The 17,112-nt window shown below is 31.7% G+C and overlaps 1 protein-coding gene across 1 annotated transcript; it reads left to right on the forward strand.

Moving 5' to 3' along the window:
• Positions 1 to 12,124: 12,124 nt before the first annotated feature.
• On the forward strand, positions 12,125 to 12,310 carry K441DRAFT_586870 (uncharacterized protein; the record flags this gene model as incomplete). Its single annotated transcript, XM_067644652.1, has 1 exon — positions 12,125 to 12,310. A coding segment is annotated over one exon (186 nt), but the record flags the coding sequence as incomplete, so codon positions are not given.
• Positions 12,311 to 17,112: the final 4,802 nt, after the last annotated feature.

Raw genomic sequence — 17,112 nt, forward strand, 5'->3', positions numbered from 1 at the left:
AAAACCATCTAGTCCGTAACTAGTAATAGTTTAAAATATATAATTAGGAGGACATGTCTAAATTATACCACGGCCCTAGTAGTAGGCTCCTTTACTACCGTTAAGTAGTAATAGGGGTAATAAAATGAATTATACCAAACAGCTAAGGTAGATGGAGTAAATAGCGGATATAATAATGATAGTTAAAGCATCGCGACTAAAGCTAGTTAGGATGATGGATATACTAAAGGGAAACGTCCTAAGCCTAATAGTGATAGCGGACAAGATCTTGTTAAAAACTATTAAAGTTACTATTAGTAACTGCCTTATGTACATGCCTAAAGTTATAAGGCTATTCTTTAAGCCTCTTCTATTACCCCTTACGGAGCCTTACTAATAGAAGTAGGAGGACGTTAAGGTATCCGTATTGTTAGTATATTTAACATTCTATGCTAATTAAGCTAGCCTAATAACTGCTAAAGTGGACCAGATTGAATAAGAAGCAGGATTTATCTAGTTTTAAAGGCGGTGCCTAAAGGTAGAAGTACAGATAGGAGACGAAAGGGCTAAATGCTTAATTAACTCTGGAGCTAAGCTTAACCTTATTAAGGAAAGCGTAGCCCTATAATACGGCCTGCTAATATTAAGTCTGCCTTTATAGTTATAAGGCGCGCGTCTAACGTCTATAAATAGAACTTAGTTTAAGTTTATTGGGCTAGTATATACGGTCCCTATAGTAATAGGTAATATCTTAATATTTATAACGTTTATTGCTATAGGGGAAATGTCATATAAGGTAATACTTGGTAAGCTATAGTCGGTAAGGGCTAGACTGGTAACAAAATAAACCGCAATAGGTTAAGTATCTTGTATTATTTAATTAGAAGATAGTAAAGTTAAAATGAGGTTTTTAACATCCTATAAGGATGCGATGTTCTTTAAACTAGATAAAGGTATTAGTATAGAAAATAGTTTGGGAAATGTATAGCTAGTACGACTATTGGGATTATATTTAGGGTTACTTATAACCTAGCATATTAGGATAAGGAGGATATTAAGAATAAAGAGGAGGGAAATAAGGTGCGGCTCTAATACGGATATATGCCGTTTTGGATATCCACTAGATAGAGCTATTAGCAGGGAGAGTATAATATTGGATAGAGAGAGCTTAATAGTAAAACGTTAAAGGAAGTTCTAAAGAAATACTTAAGGAAGAATTAGAAGCTAGTATTTAAAGTAAAAGCTAAGTCCCTTATATATTGAATATTAAAGATAACGGATCTATTTATAATGTAAATAGAAAGCTACCAGAGTAAGGCCTAACTAAACACTATAAATGTAGTAACTGCGTATAAATAGAAGGTAGATAAAGTCTACTCAGTTAATTTATTGGTACTAGATGGAACAGTTATAGGAGGTATAGTGGAATAGTAAGAGGTGGCCTTACGTTAATAGAAGGCGTCTATTTAAGGATTGCCTTTTAAACCGTATAATTATTCTCTTAAGCCGCGATACACTAAGCTGGCTTATGGTGTATAACTAAAGCTAAAAATAATTAGAGCGTATAATTATAGGAGACATTTAGCTAAGAGAATAAGAGATCCTTAAGGCTATGTTATTTAACTAAAAAGAGGCTCTAGTATGGGAGTTCTTTAAGATAGGTCGCGTTAGTAGAGACGTAACTTCACTATTAAAGATTAAAACTGTGCCGTATAAAGTATAGTAAGTACTAAACTTTCTAGTACCTAGGGCCCTATAAGGAGAAGTAATAAATATATTATAAGAACGACTAGCTTAAGGGACTCTGGAATATTGTAAAAGCCTATATAGGAATTTATAGTTTTTTATAAGTAAGAAGGAACGTAATAAGTACTAACTAATTAATGTGGCGATGAATATTAACCGAGTAACTATTAGGGACGCAAATCTGCCGCTATATACCAATGAATTTTCCGAGGAGTTTATAGGGTATAAGGTTATGTCTTTAGTAGACTTCTTCTCTAGCTATAACTAATTAGAGCTAGATATAGAAAGCCGGAACCTAATAGCTTTTATAATACCTCTGGGACTTTTATAATAAATAACGGTACTTATAGGAGGTATAAATTTCGTAGCCTAGTTCGTGCGGACGATTACTAAGATCTTAGAATAATATATCCTACACTATACCCTGCTACCCCTAAATAATATTATAGTAAAAGGCCTATAGATAGTGTATAATAGGGAGGAGAGCCTTTTAGGTATACGTAGATATATTCTAGAATATATTATATAGCTAGACGGAGTGCTTGCAGATTTAGAACGAGCTAGGTATATAATCTTAGGCATAAAGTCTTATTTCTATAAGGACGAGATTATAGTGGTTAGCTACTACTGTAATAGAAAAAGATAATATCTAGAAGAATTAAAGGTTGTAAAGATTATTTACTAAAAAGACTGTGAAGATGTTATGTCGGCCTAAGCGTTTTTAGGAATTGTTATATATTACCGAATATAGGTAGAAGACTTTATAATTAAGGCAGAGCTAATCTTTTAACTGCTATAAGTAAACGTTCCGTTTGTATAGGGTATAGAGTAAATAGCCGCTATAAAGACTCTAAAGTATATAGTTACTACTATACCTGTATTAGTTTAGCTAGATTATAGTAAAGGGGCTAGGCTAATTATTCTCGCTATTAACGGATGTAAGAATGGATAGGGGTGCGGCCTTATGCAACTAGATATATAAGGTTATTGTTATTTATATTAATATAAAAGTAGTATCTAGTCTTGGGCGGAGCAGAAATATAACTTAGAAAAGCTTAAATGTTAGGTATTGTTGCATATGTTAAAGAAGTGTCGCGTATACCTATACGGCGTTCGCTTTATAGTGGAGATAGATATAAATACCCTAGTTATATAACTAAATTGTGCCGCTACTAATTTACCTAGAGCCTTAATAATAAGATGGCTAGCATGGATCCAGCTATAGGACTTTAATATTAGATATATGCTAGGGAAGAAGAATAGCCTAGCTAATAGACTTTTGCGATAACTACCTAATGGTAAATAACCTAATGAGCCAACTAAGGATATTAAAGAGTTTATTAACTGTAAACTAAGTGCCTTAAAATATATGGCTGCCCCATTTAAAATAGAAGCGGGTTTGCCATTAAAAGACTTATATTTAGAGAAATCTTAGAAGATTATAAAGTGGCTAGTAACCTTATAATGTCCGGAAGAGATAAATACTAAGGAGTTTAAGAAGTTTAAATAATATACGCTGAAGTTCCTAGTGTGTAATTGGTAGCTTTTTTACTAATAGTTTTAAAAAAAATGTACTAATATAAAGGGTAGTTAATAATGACGCTTAGTAGAAGATTATTAAAAGCCTTTATAATTAAAGCGGGTATTATAGATAAGAGGGAACGTATTAAAGGGTCTTAAATTAATATTAGTGGCTAGGGCTATAGGATTAGATATTATAGTATATTAAGTCATGTTTGTAATACTAGGAGTAATAGCTAGGATAGGAAGAAGAAGCGATATACCCTATATGGGAGTCCACCTTATAGTAATAAGTAGTAGTGGATATTATATTTATGCCTTTAAGCCGTCTTAGATTTTAGTACCTAGCTATTACTTAAGAATATATATCTAGATAGGTGGAAGCTCGCGCCCTTTAAAATAAGGATGCAAAAAGTATAGCGAAGTTCCTCTACGAAGATGTTATCTGCTAATGGGGAGCATTTAGACAGCTCTCTATAGATAGTGGAGGAGAGAACACTAACGTTACTGCTATGCTTATAGCTTCTACTTACTATACTTAGGCGTAAGGCTTTATAAAGCGAGGTTATAAGCCTATAGTAGATGCTTTAGTAAAGATAGATAGCTTATAGCTGGATAATCTTTATACTATTTTATGGGTAGATAGGATAACTATTAAGCGGTCTACGGGAATAATACCGGTAAGAGTTATATATAGATATAAGTATATCCTTTTTATTAAACTCTATATACCTACTTAGCAGATACTGCCTTAGTAAATAGTTCGGACCACTATAGAGCTACTAGCACTTTATATAAAGTAGTTTAACTAAAGAGACGTAGATATAAAAGAGGCTATCGCGCGTATAAGACGACTAAGGGTAGTAAATAAAGAGTACTTTAATAATACCTACTATATTTGCCAAGATAGATTTAAGGTTAGAGATATAGTTATACTTTATAATACGCAGCTTAAGTAAAACTATTTTAGCAGTTGTAAATTGGACCTAAAGTAGCTAGGCCCATTCTATATTTATAAGACTTACCCCTATAAAGGATAGTATTTAATTAAGGATTTTAACGGCATGCTATTCCGCGATTAAACTCTAGGGAATAGATTAAAGAGGTTTTATTAATAATAGATATCTAAAGTCCGCTAGGAGGATAGGCCTAACTAGTTAGGCAGAACTGTACTATAAAAAATAATAGTAGAGCTAGAACCTAAAGAAGATGTTATATAAGATCTACTATTATTATAACGCCGCGTAGTTTAAGAAGTATATATTTTAGAAAGATTGTTTAATAGAACTAAGTACGAAATGTTTAAATAAGGGATAGTTAAGTTCTAAGGTGGGGGAGGGGACGTAGATAATAGCTATATAGTTTATCTATTTATTCGCTATATTTCCTAAAGCTCTTTTTATTACGCCTGCCTTTTAGTTATAGGAATTTGATACGTATTAACAGTATAGTAAAGGCAGAAAAATGTTTGCATATAACTATTTAGTATTATTTACTATAAAGATATTAGTTCCGCTTACCGCCTTTACTAAGCTAATAGTAATTTTCTATACTAGGTATAGAAAATTATAATTAGTCTATTTAACAATTAGAGCCGGCAGAACTCTATACTACTACCTAAATTTAGTAGACTATTTAGATTAGAAAACCCTATTTAGAACTTTACCTTTTCGCCCTTAATAAACCTTAGAGATAATTATAATTAGTTAAAGCAGAAACTAGGTAGAATTAAGAATAATAATATATTTATTATATCTTTATCTAGTAGACTACTAGTCCTCTATAAAGGAGCTAAGTAATAGATTAATAACGTCCTAGCGGAAGTTAGAGGCTTTGTAGTTAATTAGCGTTAAATAGTGCTTATCCAAATCTATAACGAGATTTTACTCTTATGAGAAAACTACGTAGATGCTGCTAGTGTAGTAGTTAATTCTATTAACTAAGATAACGGACTATAAGCATCTCTAGGAAAGAACGCATTTATATTAATCTTTAAGGATATCTCTAACGTTAGTAAAATGGCTAAAGATTAGAGAAACTAATATAATGAAGCTAGAGAAACCATCTAAAAGGCCTAGGGATAAGATGTTTTTAACGGACCGCTAAAATATATAATCTCTTATAACTTTCTCTCTGCTATCTAAAAGCTCGAAATCTACCTACTTCCTAAAGTTATAGTAAGAGTTAATAAAGCTCTAATTAATAGGCTTAAATATCTAGGACGCGGTATTAAGAATACTACTTAACTATAGCTAACCGATTTTGCGCTCGCGTTTAAGATATTAGGAAGGGCAATATTAGACTAGGTAGTAAAGAAGTATAGTTTAGGAAGACACTTAACTGGCTTCCTTATTCTAAATAAGGACCTACTACTAAGAAGTAGGAGACTGGCTACCGTAGGACTAAAGGTTACTAATGTCGGAATTAGATAAGCAGAAAAGAGCTTAGCTCTTATACTGTAAATATATTTATAGTATGCTTCTAACGTAATAAATCCCTTAGCTTTTTAGCCATTAACACCTGTTTAAGGAGGAGGCGTTAGTATTATGCTAAGTCCGTTCTAATAAGGATTACCTATATTAGTTAACTTACCTTTATTATCTATAAATAAGAGCATTCTCGCAGCTAGAACGCTAGTTAGCTCGCCCCTACGGCTGCTAATATCTTTGTTAAGAAGGAATTTAAGAAAAGGGCTAATAATTGCTTACCCGGAAGTAGGAGGGCTAGAAATAAAATTAATATTTAATGAAAATGTTATTAAGCTGGGAGATAATAAGAAGTATATTAAGGAGGCCGTAAATACTATAGCAATACTATATATAAAATAAGGATGTGACTATAAGGATAACGTACCCGCTTATTTTAAGGTGTCTTTAAACTAAACTACTAAAATTAAACTAACTAAGGTTATAAAGCTCTTGCGTAGTTAGTATAGGGTAGCTAGTTCTAATCTAAAGATATATAAGGTCTGCTAGATGCATATATAAGCCATAAAAGGATATATAGGTTTAGTAATAAAGGGTTTAAATTATACCGTACTATATTACAGACTCTATTTAATATATTACGCTTATAACTACCTTAGTACTATAAAGACTAATCCTACTACGTACTCTTAGTTTAGAAAGGCTTATAGACCTCTAGTTCCGTTTAACTCCTTAGGACTATATAAGTTTATTTACAACTTAGCGCTAAGGTTTTTATATAATAGAGAGGCTTTACTTAATTAGATAATATTACTAAAAGATTAAGAAGTATGGCAGCGAGAAGGATCTGTAATTTTAAACGTGTTTAGATAGTAGTAGGATTCTAGTATCTTAGTAATAATTAATAAGGAAATGCGTATATACCGCCACTATTAGCGTCTAATTAATAGACGGCTAAATTATAGCTAGTTAAAAACGATGGTTTATGGTCTTTACTAATAGCTAATAAGATAAGACCCTTAGTATTATTGTTTTTATTACGCTCTCAGACCTAATAGTTAGTGGCGACTTATTTCCTACCCTTATTATATAAAATTTATAGTTAAAGGAGACTCTATAGCTTTCCGCTATATTAATATTAATATTCCTTTACTTCTTAAAAGTAGATATAGTGCTAATATAATCTAAGGGAGTATTTCTCTAGATAATAAGACTAAGGATAACTATATGATAATCCTACCCGGTATATATTATTACCTAAAATTATAGTAGGAGGATCTTAAGGCGCGAGGGTTAATTAAGGGCGATGGGTTTATTTATAAGATCTTTAACTAAGACTAGACTACTAAAGACATAGAAAAGTATGCGATTAACTAGGTAGCTTAGCTATATAAGAAAGGAGATATGCGTATAACTATGCCTTACCTTCCTTATAGAGTAAAAGGACCTTTAACTAGAACCTAGCGAATAATACTACTATAGTTTATTAGTATTTAGGACGATTATAATAACCTTAAGGTTACTAAAGGAGGTACTTAGGTAGAGTTAGTAGATATGCACTAAGACTTAAGAGCGCCGCCCCGTACGCTGTCTAGACATACTAATCTCTACGGCGCAATTCTATATTGCTTCCCTGTAGTAGTTAAGCTTATAGCTGCCAGCGCTCTATCTAATACCCTTCTTAGTAAACGATAATAGGATTCTCTAGCAGTAATCTAAGATTATAATCTTCTTCTTGCTGGTAATGGGAACGAAGTTATAAAATAGATATACTCCTATTATTTAAAGGCCGTTAAGAACTATAAGGATGCGTTTTAGCTTATATATATAACTAAAATACGGCGCTTTAACAGCCGCTTATACTTCTACTGCATTAACAATAGAATTGATTCTTTAACTATTATGGTAAATCTAAGTAGAGTACCCCTAATTGTTGTAGAAGGATAGAGTTATATAAAGTTACCTAAAGAATTATAGGATAGAACTAAGTAAGTAAAAGGACACGAAAGAGCTATATTATCTAAGAGCCGCTAGTCTAATATATCTTGTACTACTCAGCCAGGCGGATAAGAATGGTCTCGTTTAACTAGAATAGAGTCTCCTTATTTACTATTTTAGGTTTATAGTAAGGGCAAGGAACGCATATAATTACCTACCACGCCTTTATTTTGAAGATAAGGAGTTTTAGAGTTTTGGAAGTCATTAGGGGACAACAACTTAGATAGGGGAGGTATGTGGTAGTGTGATTTAGCCCCCTAGATTTAATATCTAGATTAGGCGTAGCTTTGGGATAGCCTAGGCCTTTTATAGTTATATAGGTCGGTCTAAAGCCCTTAAAGTCTTTAATAACTCTAGCGACACTAATAGATATATAATTTTCCTTTAATACACTCTTTTCTTTCTCTTCTTATTACTTAATTCTAACTAATGGTGACTAACTAATAGACTAACTAACCGATTAACAGACAGCACTGAGACTTTCCTATCTTAGAGAGGTCGTACCCTCCTATACTAGTAAAGGATATAAGCTAAACTAGATCCTTATCCTTATCTCTATATTAGGACAATCTTCCTCCTAAACTAAAGAACCTTAAAGAACTAAGAAAGTATCCTTTAACTACTAGCTTTTAAAAGGCTATAGAAAAAGAATATAACGACCTAAAACGCCGAGGGATATTTAAGACTATACTAAAGGTAGAAGCATGTAACGAGTAAATCCTTTTACTAAAATAGGTCTTTAAATATAAGCTTAATAGCGACGGCTACCCATAAAAGCTTAAAGCTTAACTGTGTGTCTGTGGAGACCTGTAGATTACTGAAGAAGAGACCTATGCAGCAACCCTAGCTATTCGAATATTCTATGCCCTTATAGCTATAGCAGCCGCATTTAATTTAGAAATTTAACAGTATAACGCCATAAATAGTGATCTTTTTAAACTGGAGTGGAGTAGATTTAAGCTTAGATCTACTCTATCTAGCTAGTAAATTGTTTCACTCTAGGAGCTCTATAGAGCTTTAGTGCATTTATATACTAAATATAGAAAGGCTTAGCGTTAGCGTAGTATTATAAAAGGAAGGGTAGATATAAAATAACTTACTAAAAGCTACCTATACTATACCTTACAAATAACCTTATTCTTATAGTTGCTTATTTAGCTTCTCTTCCTCCTTATTAGTCACTCTACCTAAGTAGCTGCCTTTGCGGCAATAGCAGTAACAAGTTAGGCCTTTACTGCTTCCTTAAGCGGCACCCTTTTGCAAGGCTCTCCTACTAACTTATCTACTTCCTTATTATTAAATATACGTTTAGCGGTGGCCTATATAAATACTAAAGAACCTTATTTACCTTAATTATACTTATTTATAATTGGGAACGCCAGTTACTAAAAAGGATCTTACAGCTACTAAAGAGTCGCTCGCATTTATTGCCTGTAAGAGGCATAGCTAATATATTAAGCGCAAATCGAGTAAAATCTGGCTGGCTGCCAGTATTGTAAGACGTTAAAGTGTTAATTCTCGATAAGAAGTACACGGTTAGTAGTAAGATATTCCTTAAAGCAATTAATTGGCAATAAATTATTATATTCCTAATAAGTCGTCTTAAGGCGTTTATAGGCTTCGGATATAGAAGACAATTGGGTTAATAAATATCGATCTATAATAGCAGTAAAAAAAAAGATAAGGATAAATTAATTAAAGCGACAACAATAATAACGACGATAACGGGGGCAAAAGGAACACTTGTATACACTAGAGTTTTCAGATTATATAGTTTATACACCTATTATAAAATTAAAGCTCATCCTTAGTCTCTGATTAGCTTACCCTAATATTATACCTACCCGAATTGGGTTAGAGAATTAAAGCTCTAAGAGCTCCATGACTTTAAATCCACTCTATCTAACCAATTAAATTAACAGGATCTAGTTTAGTTAAACTATGGCTCCACTATAGAGATCTAAGATTAACCCAGTCTAAAAAGATTACTGGCTGTAAACGCATTTATAAATGCCAAGCTTAGTAAACTAGTATACTGCTACTGGCTAGAAGGATTTAATTAAAACGGATATATCCTAAAGCTACTTATAGCGCTATATGGATTAAAAATCTCACCACTACTTTAGTATAAAGAGCTCACTAGTACCCTAGCTAAATTTAGATTAAAACCTATCCTAGGTACTAACTGCCTATTTACTAATAGACAACTTATTATCTTCTTCTACGTAGATAATATTGCCGTTTTATTTGCTAAAAAGGACCTTTAAAAACTTAAAGAATTTAAAGCTAAATTACTATAATAATACGAGATCCGTGTACTAGGAGACCTATAGTAGTTTTTAAGAATTTAAATTAAATAAGATTAAGTAAGTAGAAAGCTCTGGCCCTGCCAAGACTCCTATATTAAAAAGATAGCCAATAGATTTAATATTTAACTAGGTAGATTTCCTAAGTTATTATTTCCTATTAAAGAACTAATTCCGTCTAATTAGTAGACAAACCCTTAAAGGACCCTAGCCTACTAGTAATAAATAGGGTCTCTTACATACCTTACTGTATTTAGAAGACCTAATATTATAAAGACGTATTCTAAGCTAGCTAAATTCCTTACTAATTTAAATTAGGGACACCTTAACGCAGCGAACTAAGCTATTACCTACTGCTTTAGAATAAAATCTACAGCTATTAAATACTTAGGGGAAGCTTTCGGAGCACACGTTTACTTTAGAAACCCTAAAGGAGAAGATATTACCTTTTATGGAGCATTTAACGTAGTATTTACGGACTATAAAGAGACCAGACGGAGCTCTTAAGGATATCTTTTTATTCTATTTGGAGGTCTAATTAATTAAAAGGCGACCCTATAGCGATTAGTAACTCATTTAACTACTAAAGCAGAGCTTCTCTCCCTATTTACTACTGCCGTTGAAATTATCTGGTAGTAATAATTCTTTAAGGCAATCGGCTTTTTAGAACGCGAATTTACCCTACTATGCGACAATATGCAGACTATACGCCTACTTAGATAGGACACACTAAAACTTAACACCAAGCTTTAATATATTAACGTTTATCAGCACTGGCTTAGATAGGAAGTCTAAGATAAAAAAAATTTAACGTATAATAGGTTCCTATAGACAAAATACCCGCCGACGGCCTTACTAAAATCTTACCTCGTTAAAAACACAAAGTATAGATAAAGTAGTTGTATTTAGTAGATATTCGATATTAGATTACTACTGCCTTATCTAGCAACTAGTATTATTGCAATATTTACAATATCCGCAATATCCGCAAGATACTGTTACAATTACCCTACCCCTTTGCTACCCCTAAATTGTATTTAAATTTCCTATTTTAGTATAGTCTCTACCTTTATTTTTGTCTTCTATATCTTTAACTACACCGTTAAATTTAGGGGGGTGTATAACCGACTACCGGTACTATACTAAGACATATAACTACAGCTTAAAAGGCTCCATAGTACTACCCTTATATATCTTATATACCTTATATATAGCTTAAATAAGTTAAAGATTAAGTCACAGACCCTACTATTAGGGCTCTACTTTTGTGTATATATTTCACCTAATTTCTATAGATTTACAATTAAGTCGTTTACTTAATTCTCCCACACTGTAAAGCTTACATAATAGCCCTATAAAGTCGCCCATACCAACCAGAACCGTATTACCGTTACTAGCGAAGATACAGTCGTTTAACACCCCATATATCTTACAAACGCTAGATTTCCATGTCGGCAGCATACCGTTTAATTAATTACCACAGTAGTCCTCCACTGGGAGTACGCTAACCTTCCTCAATACGTCTATATTAAACCTCTTAGTATAAAGTAGGTATATAACTTCCTAAAACGGCAGGATAAGCTTCGTTGCTGCTATATACGTTTAATTAATTAAGAACGAGCTCTTATAAATAACAATCCTAGCCTTATTTAGAGATTCTTTACTAACTATACTAACGCTATTACTTAATATAATATTAGCGAATTTAATAAGTGGAATATAGATAAGACGGGCTATATAATAGGACTAGCTTTTACTGTAAAAGTAGTTATATTAAGAGGCAGAATTATTAATTTTAAGACGATTAACGGCAATAGGGAGTAGGTTACCCAAATTAACTCAATTAGTATGCATGGGCAAATAATTCCACCATTTATTATTTTTAAAGGGAAATAGTATACAGATTTACTATAGGAAACAGCAAAGGAAGCTATAGGCGAGTGCTTAATTAGAATAACGGAGAATGGCTAGTTAAATAAAGAAATGGGTCTTAAGTAGCTTTAATATTTTAAGCGTTATACTCGGCAAATAGAGGCATAAGAGACCTCTAGAATTAATAACCCAAACGTTAAATACTATAGCCACCGATTACTTATTATAGATAGGCACAGCTCTTATACTAATCTTAAGTTTATAGAGTTCTGCTAGAAGTATAAGATTATTCCTATATATCTTCCACCTTACTTAACCCACTTCCTACAGCCTCTAGATCTTGTTATCTTTTTAGTGGTTAAGCGCCTATATTCAGCTAAAGTTAATAAATACGCAGCTCGCGGTATTACTAGTATTAATAGAGACTACTTTCTCCAGATCCTAGGTAAGATTAGGCCTTAAATATATACACCTAAACTAATTAACAGTGCATTTAAAGCTGTAGGCCTCTTTCCTTTTAATCCCAATTAAGTCCTCTAACGCCTTATAGGGCAACCCTCCTCTGCGCGACTATATATACCTCAGCTAAACGAACTAACGCTTTTATCCTCACCTCTATATCTAAAGACTCTAAAAAGCCATTCCGATTGAGCTCGGTACAGCTATATAATCTATTATTTAAATACTACTTCTAAAGCAATTAACGTTATTATTAGGAAGCTTATAAGCCAAATAGATTTAATAGATAAAGGTATAGAAATACTATGGCTAGCAAACATAGAGCTTCGCAATGGCGCTGCAGATAGGAGAGCTAAGAAAAAAAAGAAGCGGGTAGTACTTTCTACTGAATCGGTCCTTACTACTAAATCGGCTAAAGTACTTATTAACGCTAGGGGGGCTATAGAGGAGGCTAAGCAGAGGACTAAGAATATTAAAGAGCGGCTTAGAAAGGAGAGAAAGGAGATAGCTATAATTGCTAATGTAACGGAACCTTGTAGCAAGAACTACGATAGGCTTATTATTATGCTAGGTATATAGGTAAAGGAATTAAAGTTAACAACGTAATAATAACTGGTGGAGTGGTTGCTTAACAGATTAACTCTAATTATATTCTAAGAATTACTACAAGGAAAGAACTATCTAGGTAGGGACTAAGGGTCCTTAAATACACAACTATACTCCTATAAAATCCTCCTTATACGTAATATACGTCTTATATATAAGGTACGTAAGTTTCTCTTATATCTTTTATTTAATACGTAGTACGTTATATAACCTTAGTTACTATTCCTCATTACATAGTTCTATTGGCTCTATCTTAGACCGTGCTTTAATTAACTAACTAGCTTCTTCCGACTCTTCCCTAAGTAGTTATAATATTATACTTAAAGCGTCCATAACACTATCTCCCTCCTTTTTATTTTCGTCCTTAAAGATTTAAAATATCTCTAAGTTATTTACTAGAGGTATAATGTCCGTTTAATTAATTTGGTTAATATTATTACTTATTATACTTAAAGTCTCTTCTTCTACACACGCCCAACGTCGTGCTCGCACTATTACTGCAATATTATCGCTTAGTGAAATTATACTATCTCTATATTCTTGTTACGTAAAAGAGGGGTTAGTTTATATTATATTAGTAAGTCTATCCTTCTAATAACCATTCTTTTACTTAGAGTGCACTAAAGCGAATATTTATTTATCCTATAACGTTCGCTTTATCTCTAATACTAAGTATATATAACCTATTACCCTTAATAGTCGCCTAGTTCCCTAATTAATTTATCTTAGGGTCTTGTGTTTAATCTGCTACTACGTAGCTAAATAGTAAACTAGCTTAGGCTCTTGCTAAGCTAAAACGTTCCCATAACGTAGAGTAGAAGGCTCTTAAAGCCTATATCGCGGCGTCCGCTTAATTACTCCGTCTTAAGAAGGTTTATAAAAAGGTCCGTTTTAAAAAGTAGAAACTTATAAAATATGGTCTGTAGGAACTTAGTAATAAAAAAATAGATTCTTTTCTAGTTAAGAAGAAAACAGATCTAAGTAATTCGGCAACTGCTTTTCTTAAGTCCCCCTTAGGTAACTCGTTCTTTAGCAATCCTTCTTTATTAATACTGCCTGACCTAATTTCTTCCGATACTTCTATACCTTTCCTATAGTATTTTTTAAATTCTTTAGTAGTTCCTAGGTATTCTTATTATAGCCTATCTACTTTACCTTATACTATATTTTGTTATCGATGTCCTTATAACTAATAATCTTTAAAACTTGTTATTTGTCTTCTTCTTATCCTCTATATATATCTACTTTATAAATTAGTGGCTTAATATTCCCGTATACTAGCTCTAGTATTGCAATATACTATATAGGGTAGATTTTTATTTTAGCTAGTAGGTTTAACCCAAACGTAACTAGTAAAATCCTTTAAATAATTTCAAAAGGTCCTAGTCTAATATAGTTTAACTTCTTACTTAGTCGTTAACTCTTGAAATTTTTATATAGTAGCTATACTTTATCTCCCTCCTTAAGATCTAGTCCCTTAGATCTCTTAGCGTTATAATACCTTTTTATTCTTTCTTATACCACCTTTACTAATTCTATAAGGTCTGCATAAAGATTTATTAATATCTTTATTCTTTCTTTAGCTATGCTACTTATCTTCTTTACTTATTATAGTAATAACAATATTCTTAGCTTATATCCATAATTTGCTTTAAATAGTAATATACCTATTCCTTCTTAAGGTGTTACATTATATATAAACTATATAACTAGTAATAATAATACCTAATTATTCTATACGTAATTAATATAATATTTTAGATACTGCTTTAGTATTTAGTTTAATCTTTTTATTTAACCGTCTATTTGCGGATAATATACGGTAAAAGTTATTACTCTAACTCCTTATTCCGCTAAAAATACCTCCTAAAATACTACTATAAATCTTAGATCTCTGTCCGATATAATCTTACTTAGTGCTCCGTGTCTTATAAATACTTCTTTAATATAGATTCTAGCGACATCTTCTACTAATATCTCTTCTATATATGCTATAAAGTATCCCCACTTTATAAGCTTGTCTACTATTACTAAGATTGCGTTATAATCTTGTTCTATAATAGGGTCTCTTAACTTTAATAACTTAATAATAAAGTCCTATAATATAACCTCCTATAGTCTCTCTGGTATCTTAATAGGTTATAGCCCTCTATATAGCTTATACCTCGTTAGTTTATTTCTCTAGTAATCTAAATATTCCTTTATAACTTTTTACGCTAAGCCCTAAATTCTATTAATAATATACTCCTTTTAGAGTCTTAACACTAAGCCTCTAGCTCCGTTATATCCTTAAGTTAATCCCTTATAGAACTCTTCTATAAATTGCTCTGCTATGCTTCTTAAGATATACTTTACTTCTCAATTTTTATATATATCCGTTTATAGATCTTTTAGCTGTGCTTTTAGAATCCTTTATACCTAAAAGCTTTTTAGTAACTTATAAACTCTCTCTAGTTCTTCTTAAGTTACTATAATCTTTAAATAATTATACCTAATTAATCTATCTATATCTTTTCGCAGTAAAGCCCCTAATAGCTTTTTATTATTTTATAGTTTAGCTTTTTAACTTAGAGCATCTGCTTATATATTATCCGTACCCTTAGTATACTAAATCTTAAAATGGTATTCTGTAAGTATTTCTGCCCATCTAACCTATCTTTAATTAAGTTCCTTTGTTATTAGGAATCCTATTAGGTTCTTATAATCTATTTTAACTATAAATAGTTTCTCTATACCTTATAAGAATGCTCTCTATTCCTTTAATGCTATAACTATACCTAATAACTCCTTATTATAAATGTTATAGTTTAACTCTAGTAGTATTATCTTCCAACTATAGTATACCACTAGGTGCCATCCGTCTAGATACCTCTATATAAAATACGCCCCTAGTATATAATCTAATACATCTATTTCTATAACTATCTCTAGTCCTAGTTAATAGATTTTAAGAACTAGCTCCTAGGTAAACAATTCTTTAACTTATTTAAATAACCTCTTTTACTCTTCTCCTTATACCTATAGTTCTTCTTTCTTTATTAATCATGTAAACGGCTTAATATCCTTTAACTATTACGCTATAAACCTTTTATAGTAATTGCAAAACCCTAAAAACGATTTTAACTGTATAACGTTCTCTAGTTCTTACTAATTTACTATAGCCTTAATCTTCTTTAGATCTATACTAAGTTGGCTTAGTTTAATAATAAATTTAATAAAATTGGTCTTTCCGGTAAAGAACTCGCATTTCTTAATTACTACTGGCATCTATTCTTTCTATAGTCTCTTTAAGACCCATTTAACGTGTTCTCTATACTCTTCCTCACTTATTAAATAGATAATAATATTATTAAGATATACTATAATAAATTTATCTAAGTGTTCTCCTAATACATTATTAATACGCTTTTAGAATATTACTAGTGCGTTTATAAGCCTAAATTGTATAACTAATAGTTTATATAGTCCTTCCTTTAACCTAAAGGCTGCCTTCTATTTATTACCTTTCTTAATCCTAATCTAATAGTACGCCTATCTTAGATCTATCTTTATAAAGATTTACGCATTACCTATCCTGTTTTAGATTTCGCTAATTAAGGGTAAAGGATACCTATCCTTCCTAATAATGCTGTTTAACTGTCTATAGTTAATATACAGCCTTAGTTTGCCATTTTTCTTTAGTACGAACAGTACTGGATAACCCGCTGATGACTGTAATGGTCTAATATATCCCTTTTATAGATTTTCCTAGATAAACTCTTTTAATGCTCTACTTTCTTCCTTAATAAGCTTATAGATTAGAAAAAACTTTAGACTTATTTCTAGTTCTAACTCTATCTTATAGTCTTATGCTATATACTCTAATAGCCTTTTACTTTCCGGTGACTATAGTTTCTTACTATACTTATGGTATCTCTTTAATATATAACTTAAGCCTTGCTTAGTCTCTTTATATATTACTCCAACTTAGTACTATATTAACTTAGCTTATTATCGCATTTTATAGCGTTAAGTATCTCTAATATTAACCTAACCTATAACCCAATTAATTTTTAAATTGTATTTCTATAACTAAGGCATTCCTAATACTGCCTTATTATTCCCTAATAGTAATATATTAAAAGACATCTTGATTTATTTCCCTTTAATAGTTAGCTAAATAGGTCCTATTTTAAGATTAATAATACCTCCTCTATAAG

The sequence above is a fragment of the Cenococcum geophilum genome (genome assembly GCF_001692895.1).
Source record: "Cenococcum geophilum 1.58 unplaced genomic scaffold K441scaffold_63, whole genome shotgun sequence".
Classification (NCBI taxonomy): domain Eukaryota; kingdom Fungi; phylum Ascomycota; class Dothideomycetes; order Gloniales; family Gloniaceae; genus Cenococcum; species Cenococcum geophilum.